Source organism: Aulostomus chinensis, chromosome 20, assembly GCF_037954235.1.
Source record: "Aulostomus chinensis isolate RoL2024-O1b breed Wild chromosome 20, RoL_Achi_v1.0, whole genome shotgun sequence".
Classification (NCBI taxonomy): Eukaryota; Metazoa; Chordata; class Actinopteri; order Syngnathiformes; family Aulostomidae; genus Aulostomus; species Aulostomus chinensis.
The window spans coordinates 17,556,229-17,573,311 of NC_141339.1; the positions used below are offsets into that span (position 1 = coordinate 17,556,229).

Sequence of the window (17,083 nt, forward strand, 5' to 3'; positions counted from 1 at the left end):
TCATTCTCTAACTTCACTCGATCAAAAACCTTGTCACCGTTGACATCTTTCCTACCATCATGCGACCTGTAGGTGTCAGTAATCGCAAGTTACAGTCTTGAATTATGCGCGCGAGAAGAAGACAGGCCACATTGCGCAGGCGTACACCACGTACACCGAGGATCGGCGCTTGTCTTGGCTGAATGCTAGCTGGTTAGCTAGCGGTCTGTCAAGTCGCACACATTGGGCCAGAAGGGGGAAGCGCGGCGGCGGAGAAGACGGGCGACCCAAGCGCCGCTACGAAATGGCCGGGCAACAGTTCCAGTATGATGACAGCGGCAATACCTTTTTCTATTTCCTAACGTCCTTCGTTGGACTTATTGTGATCCCAGCCACATACTACCTCTGGCCCCGGGATCAGAATGCTGGTAAGGCCCGATGTCGGTCTCAGTGCTAACTTAGCTAACTAACCCGAGTTGGTGTATCGTGAACTACTCAGCCAGCATCTTGGTTTGTAAACGCAGCTAGCTACCAGATGCTGAGGCTGTACAACCTATGACAACGTCACATTTAACTGAAGTTACTTCAGTAAATTTAAGCTAGCTGACGTTACGAAAAATGATGTTAGCGTTTATTCTCTTTTAGAACTGAACACACAAGTCAGAAACTGTACTGACTGGATGATGTTGGTACTTTTACTCTTTGCTAACTCAACAGATAACACAGTAGTTATTTATTTGTCTTGTTCAGTGGGAAAATTGTATTCTACCTGCTGGCTAATGACGCTAAAGCTTCAACCCCAAAAGTCAGCGTCACTCTTGCAGGTTCTCAGGCTTGTGCCTTCGTCGACTTTATCTTGGCAAGTCTTTTTTTTATCTTAATGTTGCTGCCTTTTTGCCATCAACCAAACAACTATTAAAACTAACCATCCCTGAACAGATAGGAGTAAGGGACTTATGGGTCACCATTTACAGCAGCTGGGGATGTAGAGCATGTTGATGGCTTCATGAAAGACTTCCCATTGCCTGGGGTTTGGTTATGCTAGCTATCAACTTGACGTTTGCTGGCTTACATGCTGTTTTATTATTGCTGTTTTTACAATTTATTGACGTAAAACGTTGAATTTATTTTGCAATTCATGTTCAGCTAGTCAAAATTTCCACACGAATTATAGTTTCTTAGAGAAAGTATCTCCCTTTGATATCCACTTTTAGAAACATACTTGTGATGCTATTTCAGGGCAGGTCTTCAATTATAGCACCAATATTCCTCACTAAATTATTGGTGCATAATCGGTAGTGGTCGAGACTTTTTTGTTGATGGTGATATTACATTGTCAATAATCTCACCCTGTTCTTCTAGAACAACTGCGTTTGAAGAGCCTGAGGAGAGTCCATGGCAGGTGTCTGTGGTACCGGCTCAGGCTGATGAAGTCACAGCAGAGCATTGTTCCAACACTTAAGTGAGTCCAATAAGTTTCATTTCAGTGTGGAGTGCACCAATATACACAGAAAGTGCACCGGTCCACTTGGGATTTATGATAATATTGGCGCATATCTTCAGATATTGGTTATTGCTCGCCATTTGTTGAGGAAAAAGTGTGGGACATATATGATAAACTTTTCACAATTTAAATACATTCAGTGTTTTGTATTGTTTGTTTGTTTTTGATATTAACTTCTGTCAAAAAAATTAGCATAGTTTGTCTGTGGGGGGAAAAAAACTCCATCTTGCATCCCTTACTTCCACCATCTAGGATGCAGACATCCAAGTGGTCTGTTTGCCGGTTGATTTCTGTGACTTTGAGGAAGGCTTCTCTTTTACTTCTCTCTTGTATTGCTGATATGTGACTACACTTGTTATTAGATTTGGCTTGTAAGAACCCAAGTCAATTACACTTGACACACACTCTTATTTATGGAGCTATCGATGCAGTTTCAGCAGTGTAACACATGGCTGTTACTAGCTTGGCATTGGCAGGTTTCAACTCTTTGTTCATCTGTGTTTTTGCTTATACTTTTGCTTCATCTCTTTTTTTTTTGGGTGTAATTTGCCTGAGCTGTTTGCAGTGATAAAGCTTCCTCTTGTAAGTGGAGTTGTTCTGGTTGGCCTGCTACTTCAATCTCCAGTTGGACAGGGAGGAAGGTTTTCGCTGTGGTGTGAAGATGAGACATAGGCTGTGCTGTCAATTGTAGGCTGATTCAAGCATCTATGGCAGTGATTTTGGGTTGATTCTCCCAAAGTGCAGTTTGTTTCTACGTATAAACCTCTGTGACACATCGTGCAAACACTTTGTTGCGTTGTTTAATGTGTCCTTTAACATGGTGCTGTTTACTCAGCGTTGTTTATTCACCTCATTTGGGTATGAAAAGAAAAGCTCTTCAATCCACCTCTCGCTCACACGTCACAGCATCTCCATCTGAGCGATTCGTCTTAGTTTCATCTCCGTGTGCTGCCGCTGCTCAGTTTGTCTTCACACTTCTGCTTTTCCACCCCTGTTCTGTCATTCTTTGTTCTGCGTGCTGAGCCCACTGTGATTTTATGCAGGCGGTGACAGCATGAAACATGTTATCAAGTTGAGTGGAGCAGAGTGACGGCCGTGAGTTGTCGCTTAGATTCACAGCAACTGTCCTTTTCACAGGCAGCGTCATCACAGCATCAAAACTGCACTTGAATGTAGGAATCATCATGTGTTTTTTTTGGGGGGGGGGGTCTTTTTGGTTGAGCTACAACTCAGGCACGTAGGGAGGTTGTCATGGCAACAGATGCTGCGGGCAGACCACCAAGTTTTGCTATTGTCATGGAAACAAGTTAAACTTCAATGTATAACAAACAAACAACAACACCACCAGAGCCCACTTCTACTCGTAGAGAGTAGATAAGAAGATATTGACCTTACGATCTCAGGGTTTTTTTTTAATTTGAGATGCTTCTTTGAGTGAGAGTCATGACTTGCTATGATGTTGGAATAATAGAATGACCCTGAGAATTCATCGCTTTCCATTCTTGTACTGACATGTCTAGGAAAACAGCCTTGTTATTTGGCTGGGCTGTGTTCCTGCTGCTAGCATACAAGGTGTCCAAGCTGGATAGGGAGTACCAGGAGTATAATCCTTATGAAGTCCTCAACTTGGACCCGGTAAATGCGCACACACACACACACACACACACACACACACACACATCCACAACCATATGAAATAGTCTGCAATATATCTGTTGGATGTGTACAATTGTGTTTATACATTCTTTTTCCAGGGTGCCTCGCCGTCCGAAATCAAGAAGCAATACCATGTACTGTCACTCAAGTACCACCCTGACAAAGGTGGTGATGAGGCCACATTCATGAGAATTGCCAAAGCATACGCTGCGTAAGTGTGATTCATTGTTTTAGGTCATAAAGATAACTCTGTGACATCCTGGAAATGTGGATCGATTCTTTTTTGTTGTCATCTGCAGTCTAACCAATGAGCAGTCTCGAAAGAACTGGGAAATGTACGGTAACCCAGACGGTCCGGGAGGTGAGTTGAGTGCCCCACCCCCCCCTCACCAGTTCATATACATGTTTTATGTGCTGTCGCACCTTTTGCACTGGATGCTGGTAAGTCATCTTGCAATCATGAATGAATGGAAGGTGAGCTGTAGTAGAAGTATGGCTCGTTCATACCAGTATGAGTTGCTCGGTCTGTGCTTATGCTGAAAAAGTGGCTCGAGCTTGTGAAGAAGATGGCTTCTGTTGTGGGTGCACGTTCTCTGTGGTTCAAGAAGAAAGCAACTAGGGGTCTGATATACTTTGAAACAGAAGCACCAAAATGAAGCAGTTAACCACTTTACTGTCCTGGTGTGTGAAGGACTTGTCGCAAATCAGTGCAACACGAACAAGCATAAAATTACCACATTGCCAGTTCTACTACACCAATACGACCAGCAGCACTTCTGACTTTACCCACAATGCTAAAAGCTGCTGGAGGTTTCACTTGAAGTAAATGCAGGATTTTTTTTTTAATCATTTGGGCTCATTGCCTCTGATGTCTTTCTGATTCTGATTTTCTTTGCAGCAACAAGCTTTGGTATTGCCCTGCCAGCCTGGATTGTTGACCAGAAGAACTCAATGCTGGTATGTAATATTTTTTTGTTGTGACCTTTTTATAAATTTGCTCAGAATATATTGAATTTGACAATCGCTAATTTTATGACAGCATTATCACTCAGGATCACGTAAATGTATATGAGATGTGTTCTAGGCTTTGTAGATGTGTCTTTTCTTTGGTCTGAGTTTTTGTTTTTGTTTGTTTTTAATCCCTTGTAGGTGCTGTTGGTTTACGGACTAGCCTTCATGGTCATCCTCCCAGTTGTTGTGGTAAGTAATCGCCGCTATGAAGAGCGCTGAACTGTCGGCTTGTGTTCTTCTTCTCTCCCAGATATGACTGTTTGCCATTCTGTCTGTATCTTAGGGTACGTGGTGGTACCGCTCCATCCGCTATAGTGGAGACCAGATCCTCATCAACACCACCCAGCTCTTCATGCATTTCATGTATAAGACCCCCAACATGAACATGAAGCGTGAGTTCACCTCTTGAACTGCAGTGCCTCAAGTTTAGATGTTGACATTGTCTAAAATCAGGAATTATTCTCTGTCTTTTATTTTCCTGTGACTGCTGGATTCTGTCTCCCAGGTTTGGTCATGGTGCTGACAGCGGCGTTTGAGTTTGACCCTCGCAGCAATAAAGAAGCCACCATACGACCAACAGACAACATAGTAGTGCCACAGGTTGTTAAAAACACGGAGGACGTGTTATCGTGGGAATTCAGTATTGGTTTAAAAATAGAGGAGGAACATGTCCGTAACCGCTTCCCTCCTGTTTCTCCTGTAGTTGATCCGCGAGTTAGGAAATATCAATGTGAAGAAGAAGGAGCCTCCGTTCTGCTACCCTTACAGTCTGAAGGCCAGAGTTCTAGTGCTCTCTCACCTGGCACGCATGGAGATATCAGAGGAGTTGGAGGAAGGTAGGACGGTCCTATTGGGTAATGTCTAAAGACACATGGCTGAAATGCAAATATACAACCCCGTCATCTGTATATTGACATGCTTATATAAATAGAAACAATCCACTCGCCCAAGCTGTTTGGACTAGTTTCATGTTGTTGTTTTTTCCCCCCAACCTCTTGGGAAAAGGAAAAAAAAGAGGCACTGTGTGTGTGCGCATGCACGCACCGAAAAGCTACCATAAGACTTTACATGTTGATGATCGAGCATCATCAATTACCTGCGGGACAAGACAACGACATTCTTCAATTAGTATCCAGTCTATCCACATAAAACAAAGATGTAATAAGTCTTAATGATGTTTTGAAGGAGCCACATTAATCTATGATGTGTTCTTTTTTTCAGTTGGAGTCTTTATTTTATTTTTTTATTCAGAACATCATATTCACGCGTGTGGTTGCGTTTCAGATCAGAGGTTTGTGGTGAGGAAGAGTCCAGCTCTCCTCCAGGAGATGATCAATGTGGGCTGTCAGCTGACCATGATGGCCAACAGCAGAGGAGGTATACATGCACGCACACACACACACTCACACAAACTGTAGAACAAGAATGGAAGGAGTAATAGCTGCTAGTGGACTGGACTGGACTCGTGGCATGTTGTCATTTACAACATAGTATATTTTCCTTTTGGGAAATATGCCCTCAATCACACTAGATACAAGCAGGAGAGGCAGTTTAGCTTTAAATTACAGAACACTCAGCTGTCCATGGGCTCACTTCAGGTGTGTCTGTACATTTCTACCTCTGGTTGTGATACTTATGTGTTGTCTTTTTGGATGCTAACCGTTTTCTCTGTGCAGGTTTCCACGCTCCTCGACTGGTAACCATCGAGAACTGTATGAAGCTGACCCAGATGATTGTGCAGGGCTTACAGGAGTCAAAGTCACCACTGCTGCAGCTGCCCCACTTTGAGGAGGAGCATCTCCGCTACTGCATCTCTAAGAAGGTTTCTGCTGAATACCTGTGATCATAGTGTGAACCATTCAGAGGAAGATGGTCCCCACCAACCTCCTCCTCCTCCTCTTCTTCCTCCCTTCATTAGTACAAAGTTCGGAGCCTGCAGGACCTGGTGAGTCTCAAAGACTCCGACAGACGCAGCATGCTGCGTTTCTTGGGGGAGGAAAAGTATGATGAGGTCATGGCAGTGCTCGGCAGTTTTCCTCACATCACCATGGATACCAAACTGCAAGGTCAGTCCTGAGATACAGATTATGGAAGTTCCCAATACAATTAATTCAGTATCACCTGGAGGCCATTGCGCTTCGTCAGAGTAAAGAATCGACCTTGACAGTCAGTCCTCTTTGAAGGACTGTTAGAAAATGAGCACCAGCAATTATGAACTTACTTTTAAAAAACAGCTTGTCAATCAAATAGATTCATCTAAGATTTTGTCACTTTAAGTAGGGAAAGTTCATATGAGGACACATTTGTCACTGCAGATGGACTGATGTCATATATTTTGAATGAGTTTGGTGTTTACTGATTACCACAAAGGAGTCATGGAGTTTCTCTGTGTCATGTCCAGTGAAACGCCCATATTTCTTTAGCTCCAACATCATCAGACGTCTTCCAGATCTTTTTTTAATCCCTCCTCGCTCCCTTTCATTAGAGATCAATCGAACACGTAGCGCCTGCTGGCTTCTCATTTTTAGCCGACCGTCCCTGGTAAAAATATCGACATCACCCGCGGTGCATTAGATCAGCTGTAGCTAATGAACAATAATGAGGTAAAAGCTAAATTAAAATGTTCGACTGAACTCTGGTCACTGTGTCTCTGCAGCTGTTGGCTGTACTCAGCCTGTTTTGTAAGTAAAAAGACTGCAAATAGATGGTGTGTTTCACCGAGCCAGAAAGACTAGTTGGTTATTCAGCTCATCTGTTGTACAAGCTCTCAGATCCAATTTGTCTCACATCAGTATTTTAGCCGGATCAGACTAATTCTTAATCATCTGAGCTTCCTTCTTTCTAGTGTATGGTACGCTACAGTTGTCACATGCATCTGTTTATTTTCAGTTTTACATTTTAAGTCCATCTTCCTCTGTTAACTGTGTCGTCTCTGCCTTCTCAGTCTGGTTTAGCTTTGAACCACTTGTGAATGCTGAGAAACAAAATTTTAGTCACATACTCAGAGTTTTGACCCTAGCGGTCTCGTCCAATCCCTTCACAATGCAATCCCATGTTGATTATCTTGAGGGTTTTCGATACTTAAAACTGTACCACAATGTCAGGTGGTTCCATTCTGGGGTGTTGTAAATATGAAATGATGTAATTCTGTAACATTTCCATAAACTCACAAGTGTTAAATGTATAAATGAACAGTTACATTTGTACAGCTGTGTTGCATAGCACCACCTGCTGCTTAAAAGTGCACACTACATAAGTGGATCAGTGTCACCCAGATGTATCAGATCGAACTTTTTGCCATTTGATCAACACTGATCGATTATATTTACATCGTTATTTCATGTCTGAATTTGCTATCAGAATCTCTAGTTTGGATATTAAAAGTCAACATGTTTCTCTCCCCGTGGCTTTTCAGTTCTTGATGATGAAGACAGCAATAACATCACAGCAGGCTCCATTGTCACGGTTACCGTCACCTTAACCAGAAAACGGATGGCGGTAAGAAAATGTCGCTTGCAAATTTTATGGATCAAATGTTTTTTGTTTTTATTTGGAGGAGCACCTCAACATGACAGTATTCTTCTTGCCTTAATGCACGGTTGGAGCGCATGAATGAACTCTTTGCATATTGTGTGTAGGAGGTGTTTGAAAAAGAGCAGGAATCCACACCTTGTCCTGGTGACGAAGCCGGCAACACAGAGGAAACGGTAAGAATAACATGTCAACACACTCTTCAGTGGGGGTCAGATTAAACGTTCATTACAAGTTTAAAACTGTTCAATCTTTGCCTAAATTGTCTTGGTTTTTTTGGGGGGGGGGGTGTTGGTTCCTGAAGCAAGGAGAAACGAGTAAAGCCAAAACTAAAGTGTGGCAGAACAAAAGTAAAGGGGCTAAGAAGACGGCAAAGTCCAAGAAGAAAAAATTAACCAAAAAGAAGGCCACTCCTGCACCTGCTAAAACCAAGCAGGCCAACGGCAACGTGGCGGGAAATGTAAGTGTCCAGTCATAGGGCAGCAAGGTTTTAAAATCAGCTGTGTTTTCAGATGTTGCTGATGTAGTATTCTAAATGATGATGTCACAGGAAGTGGTAGCAGCAGCAGCAGCAGCAGCGAAGGAGGACGAGGACGAGGGCTCAGACAAAGGCAGCGAGTCAGACGAGGGTGAAGCTAACAAAGATTCTCCCAGCGAGAGAGACGAAGACAGCGACAAACAGAGCGACACAGAGGTGGACGAGATGGCCGGGGACGATGAAGAGGTCCTTTAAAGACTGCACTTCCTTACTCTTGCCTGCAGCTGTACGTAAGCTAATCCCTCTCTCTCTGCGCGCAGGAGTGGGAGGCGTTGCAGCAAAGCATCCAAAGACGAGAACGGGCTCTTCTAGAAACCAAGTCAAAGGTCACCCACCCAGTCTACAGCCTCTGCTTCCCAGAGGAGAAGCAGGAGTGGTGGTGGCTCTACATCGCTGACCGCCGAGATCAGACGCTGGTCTCCATGCCCTACCACGTCTGCACGCTAAAGGACACAGAAGAGGTGAGTGGGGGTCGTCCTGGTGGATGCTGTCTGTTGGTGTTCTTGTATCAGGTAACGTTGCAAGCATCTTCTGTATGGAGCAGAAGGGGCTCGATAAGTCCAAGTATGTCTACTCACACCTCTTGTTGCCTATAAACCATAACCACTCTCATCCTGTTGCTAGGCAACCTTTTGCAAGTGCGTCATCATGCCCTCAGAGCAGCATCTACTGTGTGTTTGTTTTGCACTATTTGCACCCCTGATCTTGTTGGTATCCAGCTACAATAAGGTCTGACAGCGGGGTAAAAAGCTTAATGAGGCCTGGGTGAGTCTGCAGGACAAGTTGCACCCCCCCGCAATGGAATGTGACAAGACCCACCCATGGAGAACGGTTCTGTGTCTTAATAAATAAGGAGCGTGTAACTTAAAGCGCTCCATTCAAGTGTTTGACAGACACGGATGGGGGGTGGGGGGTTCTGCTTTCATCAGCAGTTGCTGCTGCATTCACTGCAACATTTTCTGTTAACACACTGAATATTAATTAGTGTCATTGCTCTGATAATTAGATGTCGTCTGTTAGTAAATACAGAACATGGTAATCAGACCCGGAGGTGATGCTGCTGTAATATTTACAGTTCCCATGTTACCAGCTACCACACTATGACTGTCAGGTGGTGTATTTTTTTATTTCTCACGGGGGGGGGGGGGGGGTATTAATGATAACGCAGCCTCGATATAGAATCCTACACATGCTTCCTTATAACACATTTAATCATGCTGCGTAATGGAGCAGTTACACCCTCAGTCAGTGAGGTGTGATACAGCATCTGTGACAAGATTTAATAATAATAATGGTGTGTGTGTGTGTGTGTGTGTGTGTGTTTTCCAGGTTGAGCTGAAGTTTCCAGCCCCTTCTAAAACAGGCAACTACCAATATTCTGTCATCCTCCGTTCTGATTCCTTCCTGGGACTGGACCAGATAAAACCACTCAAGGTGACAGTACAGACACACCTGTAGTGTGTGTGTGTGTGCATGCACTAGGGCTGAGCAGTTTTATCGATCCTGCGATATATATTGATATTTTGTTTCCCCAGAGAGTATTGATATTCCAGCCGCGAGTATCAATACATTAAGCCCCATTCAAATCCCCCGTGTCCGGCACTTTGCAGGAAGAACAGTTCGGACTGCCAGCCACTAGTGTCGCCGTAGAGCATTTCTAGTTACCCAGACGCTGACGCCTTTCTCATCTGGTTAGAGCTGAGAGATTCAGGAGAATGGCGGCGAGTATAAATCCAGCGCCTGCATGTTTAAACGCAGATGTGTGGGAGCATTTTGAGTTCAAATACAAAAAGGAAAGCGATGATTTAGACAAAAGCATAGCGGTTTGCGAACTGTGTCGCACAAATGTTAAGTACTCTGGAAATACCACCAGCCTGCGATCCCACCTAAAACGTCATCACCCGAACAAGGAAATGCTAACTGAGACCGAGCCCAAGAAGCTGCGCTGTAACCTGAAACAAACCACCCTGGACGTTGACGGCGGTGGTTGCCATAAGTTCCCATCTTCTTCAGGATTTGAGACCTTATTCAATGGTGGAAAACACCGGCTTTTGGCGCAAGGTGAATTGAATGAATGGTGAACTGAATAGAATTATTGGCTGCTGAGGTTTATTTTTAGTTAACCTGGCGGCTAGACTGGCTAGTAGCTACCTCATATGTTCAGTATCAAGCTAAAAAAGCTGCCAAACAAGGTCACTTGCAGCACTTAAACTCTCCATTGTTCACTTTACTTTTCAAAACCTTGCAAGCTACAATTTGCACTCAGTTTCAATAAAAAAACCAATTTTCTCACATCTTTGATCCATTTTGTCCAGCATTTGCAAGCTGCCAGTTCGAGCCACATATTGTGTAACTGATGCTTTCAGTTCAATTAATTCAATCCAAGTCAGGGAACACTCACAAGATGTCCCCAAAATCACTTTGTCCCTCTAAAGTCTTTCATAAAAAGGATGTAAGTCATATCGTATTGGGATATTAGTGTATCGTTACTGCCGTAGTGCACACGCACGTGAGATGCTACTATTCACCTGAACATTGTTACAAATTTTATGTTGAAGTGAACTTGATGTTGCTCTTGTTCAAAAGCATTTTCGGCTTTTAATTTCTCTTAAAACCACATGAACTTTGACCTGGCTTCTTAATTCCTAGTGGTCTAAATCTTCATCAGCATCATAGGTTTCATCAGCATCCATCTGTCTTCCAGTCCATTATACGATTTATCTTGATGGACTTTTCTATTAGACTGCTTTTCCCATCATTTCATAGCAGCAGGTACATCTGAATTCCCTGTTTTTAGGAAGTGCACCGGCTTGTTTCTCTCCTCTCCTTAATGACCACAAACTGCACGGACGGGCTCACTCTGGCTCACTGGGAACCTTTAAGGAGTGAACAAGTGTGCTCCTCCACTGCATGCTCATGCTTGTCTCTCCTTCTAATTCCCGCCGTGTAGCAACAACAGCGAACAACGTTCAAAAGCATCCGCTCGTTACAGAAAGCGCTTTAAAATGGCAGGATCTCGGCGTGATTGATGAACAGCTCTCAGATCACAGCACAATTTCCACACAAATAATAATTTTTAGGGAGGCGCGATAACAAGAGCACGTTGTTAGTATGGTCAAATATTGGTAATTAAAAAAAACATCTGTATGAATCTGATGGCTGATACTTATGTCAGGCTTGTTTTATTCACCTGGAAGTATCTGCTATCAGACAGATCACTCGTAGAAATGGCAGTGTACTACCGCAGATAGAAAAATGCAATACTGTCCTCCCCTTATACATTCTGAAATATGTGGTGTGGCACCGTAAACTGTTGTGACAAAACACACCTGTGTGTCCCATGTGTTTCCCTCAGCTGGAGGTTCACGAGGCGAAGGCCATGCTGGACAACCACCCGCAGTGGGACATCCCTGACACGGAGGAGGAAGACGAGGAGCAGGAGGACAGCGACGGCATCGAGGAGAGCGAAGATGATGACGAGGATAACGACTGAACATCCACAAACACTTACTCACACAGACACACACACACACACACACACACACACACAGACACATCTACACATGGTCAGCCCCCGCCTTCCCATGGACAGGTCACCCATCCACTTCTGAGCCTCCCCTAAACACACACACACACACACACACACAACTCAAGAAAAGTGAAGGAAGGAGGAGCAGCGAAGTCATGGCCGTCAAAGAATCGTAGAGGACCGTTTTTACACACCTCCTTCTCTCCCTCGCTCCTTCATCTCCCTTTTCTACAAAGACATTGATTTTGCGCTGCGTGCGGAAAATAATTCTGTGAATACCAGGCCCGTGTGCGTGCGTGCGTGCGTGCATGCGCACTATAGTGTGAGTGTATGATGTGTGTTTGTAACCGTTTGTACAGGTATGAAAGAGTGACACACTGTGGACTGGAGGACCTATAATCTGGGTTTGTCTCTTCCCGGGAGGAGACGGGGGGGGAAAAAAACGCTAATTCCGTTTGCAAAATTAACAAACACGTGACCTCCGTGTGGAAAACCATGACATTGCTCTCGCTTCTAATTTTCAAAAATCACTCAACACCAATGTTTTCCTTACCAATGATGCTTTCTATTGTAAACTGCAGATGTGTGAGCTTCAGTTTGTCCGATGATTGGGACTCCTCTCAGCACGAGGAGGTGGTTGGGGGGGCAACAGTTGGGTGGCGTCAGTTTTCATTTCTTCGCCGTCACAGCTGCCAGCCACTTGTGTCCTTGCACTCGCTGTATTCTGATGGACATATGGTAAATTTAGACACTGATCTGTTGTCAGTTCTGTTGATCGTGTCTGCTCTGCCCTGGTGATCTATGTGTTTTTGTCTCAAAGGCTGGTTGACAGCAGGTGGATCTTGAACTACGACCCCACATGTGTAACAGTGGGGTGGGGGTTGGGGGGTGGGGTATGACAACATGCATGAGTACTCTTCTTGTCCATATACTACAAAAGGGTTTTTACAATTGTAGCACATTCCAGTCTATACTCATTGTCCGAAAAGGCCTTATGAATACAACTGAAATACCACAAGATAAAAGTCCTTGGGTGCTATGCACCGGTGGTTCTTGGAGAACAGAAAACATGTGTTGTTTCTTTGTGTTTGTGAAGATTTTGTTTTTCATCTCTTCGTAGTTATCTTTAGCTCCTCGGTCTTTGGATGCATGTCACTGATCTGGCTCAGCCTCGAAGTCCAGGAGGATTAGCGGTGATGTGTTAGCCTCGGGATCTCGTGTGAATTATTATGAGGTCACTGGCACACGCGGAAATATTCTTGAACAACAACAAAAAAGTAACCGTGTGTGTGTGTGTGTGTGTGTGTGTCTTTTCATATTCTGTCCTTTTTGTTTTTTCTCCATTCTGAGCAGAACAAGTCTATTTTTGTAATCGCGTCTGCCATTTTAGATGAAAGGTACTTCCCGGAGGATTTTTTTTTTTTTTAATTTGTTTTGTAGGAAGAGATCTGGCTAACCAAGGGAACCTCCTTTTTATTTTTTGTTTTCATTTCCAGCTAATCTAGTATAACAAATGTAACACTGTAGTCTTTTGTCTTGTTTTGTTCCATTCTAACCTTGAATTTACATCTTTTAGACTCGTGAAAAAGAGATGAACAGAGCTTCCGTGCAGCTCTGTAGGCTCTCACTGTACGTCAGTGGCTTGGCAGTTCAATTTTGCTTTTCTTTTTTTGTTTAATTTTTACAAATAATCTATCATCTGCACTCTTAAGTTAATTGTTCATAGGACGTGTATGTATGTATGTGTGTATATATGTACACATACATACATACATACATACATATACTCGTGTGGCATGTTGTGAAGGAGAGGGAAAAGGTTTGAATCTACGTGGGCATGCTCTCCTTACACCACATACACACCTCACACAAACAAGCTCACACATGCGCACTATACCCTCACATAACTGTTCAAAGCAGGTGTATGCTAACAGGTAATCTTGTACTTTTGAGTATTTATCGCTCTGCAATAGAATGTAGCATCAGTGATTTTAATGCTGTGTGGAATTTAAAAGAAAAACAAACAAAAAAACAAACCAACTGCAGTGAGGTTGAATACGACACCATCGCTCTCTCGCCCACCACAGACCTCGTCCAGGCCACTGGCCGGCAAGCCGCCTCAGCTTGGACTTACTACCCGATGACTATCTGCCACTTTTGTTTACAAAGGAACTGTCATTGTAAATGGAAAAAAATATATTATTTGTATTTAAAATCATTTCAAATAAAAACTTTTAAATTAGATAGTTTTAAGTGTGTTTGTAGTTCAGACAAAGTTGTGAGGTCATGGGAACAAGATCAAAGTGTGAGTGTGTGTGTGTATCTCTTTTTTGTTTTTTGAGGCTATATGATAAAACTTGTTTCCTCTGTTTAATTGTTAAGAAGGAAGGTGGTAAAATTTGAGATTTGACCTTCACTTTTATTATTATTTTTGGGGGCAAATTGTATTTTTTGCCCTCAGAATAACAAAAATGAGGGTACAATGTTGGGGTAAGGTGGCTTCTAGATAATTAAATGAATAATTAATATCTTGCGGCCTCAATGTGACGCAACTGGGGGAAGAGTTATATCTTGTGGCCTCAAAAATTAATAAGAATGCAGGATTAAATTATTTTATAGCATTAAAAATACAATTTAGCGAACAAGTTACATCCTGTGGCCACAGAATTAGATCATAAATCTGCGTCTCACGCCTTTCAGCCTCCGGTGTATGTAAAGTGGAATTGCAGCGCCACCTGCCGCCCACCAGACTCACTAGCAGCCCGCGGGATTCACTCACTTCCCTGCCGCATGTGGTGGGGTGGAACCCCGACTGATCAAGCTGACGTGCTTCTTGTGCTGATCAGGTTATCGGGCCCTCGGAAGAGATGGATCGCTGCTGCTAAACCCCATCAAGACGGGTAAAGAGATATGCATCCATTCTTGAAGATTATATGCGCGTGTATGTTAAGTATTTAATTAATAACTTAATCTGACCAATCACAAAGTGTAATCTCATTCATTTCTAGACTGCTAGAAATGTACAAACGTCTTGTAACTTCGACCTTTTGACTTTATATATATATATATATGTATATATATATATATATATATAAAGTCAAAAGTCCATTTTTAGTTTTGTTTTTTGCTGTCTTACTTGTCGAGAAACTTTCTGACGCAGTAGTTAGAGCTAAATGTAAGTAGAAACTATGGAATACAAGTTAAAAGTACACAGATCAAGTACATGTACTCTGTGATCACTATTTTTATTCTTTGGGTGAAACTAATATGCATCGTTTTCAAATATTCCACCAAATACTCAGGAATTGTTCCTAAACGGGGGATTACCTACCCAATGTTACCTGTCATAGCGACCTTTGAACCCAAAACCTCCTCAGTTCATCACAGTTGTGGGATTCAAGGTGATTTCCAGAAATGGAGAAAAAAACAAGTTCAAAATGCTGTAATTATTAAAAAACAAAACAATTGAGCTACAATCGCAATGAGTTGAATTTAAAATCACTTTAACCTTGGCTGCACAAGTTTATTAGCGCATGTGTGTACACGTTTGTACTCTTAAATCTCCACCAGGCATCAGGGGTGTTGTGAACCTCTTGTGTAAGAAATAAAAAGACAAAAGAAAGCTAAACTACATCATGCGTAAAGCCTATTAGTGGTAAACGAAGTCCAATTCACCAGCGGTTACTACTGAAGGACAAACGACACACATAGAAACTCACTTCTGCTTCCAGAAAAAGGCAATCGGGCTGTAAGATTGACAGCTTCCGCCTCCCTCTATCTCTCAGCTTTAATCAGTAAATCCAGCACCCTGGAGGACAATTTCCATTCACTTTATTATAAATCACAATAGACACATTTCCCTCCAAAGCTTTTAACCACTAGAAACATTCTCCTATTAGCCTCCAGTTTATTTCTCTGACCTCTGCAGACACACTGGAATAATTACACAGCCTTCTCCTCTCTCTTTTTTCCTCTTTTCATTTTGAATTCAACCTCTTTGTTCCTCTTTCTCTCTTCCGCCAGCTTTTTTTTTTTTGGCATTTCCACATTTAATTTTGTCTGAAAGTTGAAAGGTCCGAAATTAATTTGAAGATTAATAGTATGGAAGGAATAGTAGAGCATCATCAGCATCATTCATCATGACTGAACACTAAATACAGAACTATGAATCATCTGTACAGTAACCCTCAGATATATACATATATATATATGTATATATATGTGTATATATGTATATATATGTATATATATATATATATATGTGTGTGTGTGTATATATGTATGTATATATATATATATAATCTCAAACTTCTAGTGAACTTATTTTTACCCTCTCCAGTGAGATGTGTCTGTCCTCCCCCTGGTGGGCTGTGAGGGTGTGGTACTGAGAAGAGGGCGTGGCTTAAATCTCGACTCACACCTGGAAGTGACCGCAACTCCTCATGTGGCCTCAACATCCGGAGACCTCCCCAACGGGCTAACCCCGTATTTGTGGCACAGTTGCTGCGACGACTGAGGGCGAGGCTGCTGGTATCTGCTTGACTTGGGGGCGGAGTCAGAGGTGAGGAATCAGACCACAGATACCTGCACGCAGGGTAAGAGATGATTCTAAATGGTCTCAGTTCTTTTTGTTCAGTTTTACTTTACTTTATTACATTCATTGAGTTGTCAATCTCTTCCTTATCATGTGACCGAGAGACTCTGAATCAATACTCGATATTAGAACTGTGCTGGAAACACCCTTCACCCTTCTCTTTTGTTGCATTTTATTACCCCCTACATTTCATATAAATATTTAATCATAAATCCACTTTGAGGCGGCACGGTGGTACAGTGGTCAGAACTGTCACCTCACAGCAAGAAGGTTCTGGGTTCGAGTCCTGGCTCGGGCACAGGATCTTTCTGTGTGAGTCTCCATGTTCTCCCTGTTCCTGTGAGGGTTCTCTCTGGTACTCCAGCTTCCTCCCACAGTCCAAAGACATCAAGAGGGGACGAGGCTGATTGATACTCTAAATTGACCGTAGGTGTGACTGTGAGTGTGAATGGTTGTTTGTCTCTCTATGTTGGCCCTGCGATGGACTGGTGACCTGTCCAGGGTGAACCCTGCCTCTCACCCATAGCCGCTGGGATAGGCTCCAGCCCCATCAAATCATTTTTTTCAGTAGCTTCCATGTCATGGGACCTAGGAACTTCATATCAGTAACAGATATCACAATATATTTTATATGTACTTCTTTGGAGATATAGGACACACCCCCTTTTATTGCATTTTATTGCATCTGAATTTCATAATGCAAAATCCATTGTCTTGTTCATATGCTGCAACATCCATTTT

General features: G+C 42.9%; 1 protein-coding gene across 1 annotated transcript; it reads left to right on the plus strand.

Moving 5' to 3' along the window:
* The first annotated feature begins 139 nt into the window (after positions 1–139).
* Positions 140–13,990, plus strand: sec63 (SEC63 homolog, protein translocation regulator). The gene is made up of 20 exons (XM_086189915.1): positions 140–407; positions 1,342–1,441; positions 3,004–3,118; positions 3,238–3,350; positions 3,439–3,500; positions 4,038–4,096; positions 4,289–4,339; positions 4,434–4,542; positions 4,656–4,750; positions 4,854–4,986; positions 5,435–5,527; positions 5,827–5,972; positions 6,069–6,216; positions 7,566–7,648; positions 7,789–7,857; positions 7,986–8,141; positions 8,232–8,405; positions 8,480–8,680; positions 9,549–9,653; positions 11,575–13,990. Exons 1-20 carry the CDS (start codon positions 284–286, stop codon positions 11,710–11,712), a joined length of 2,274 nt encoding a protein of 757 aa, XP_086046041.1. The 5' UTR covers positions 140–283; the 3' UTR covers positions 11,713–13,990.
* Positions 13,991–17,083: the final 3,093 nt, after the last annotated feature.

Excerpts from the sequence above, each read along its gene's own strand:
- sec63 (XM_086189915.1), top strand. The coding sequence starts at position 284 with ATGGCCGGGCAACAGTTCCAGTATGATGACAGCGGCAATACCTTTTTC. Across the intron at positions 4,543-4,655 it reads CCCCAACATGAACATGAAGC|GTTTGGTCATGGTGCTGACA; the intron begins GTGAGTTCACCT and ends TCTGTCTCCCAG. Across the intron at positions 7,858-7,985 it reads CCGGCAACACAGAGGAAACG|CAAGGAGAAACGAGTAAAGC; the intron begins GTAAGAATAACA and ends TGGTTCCTGAAG.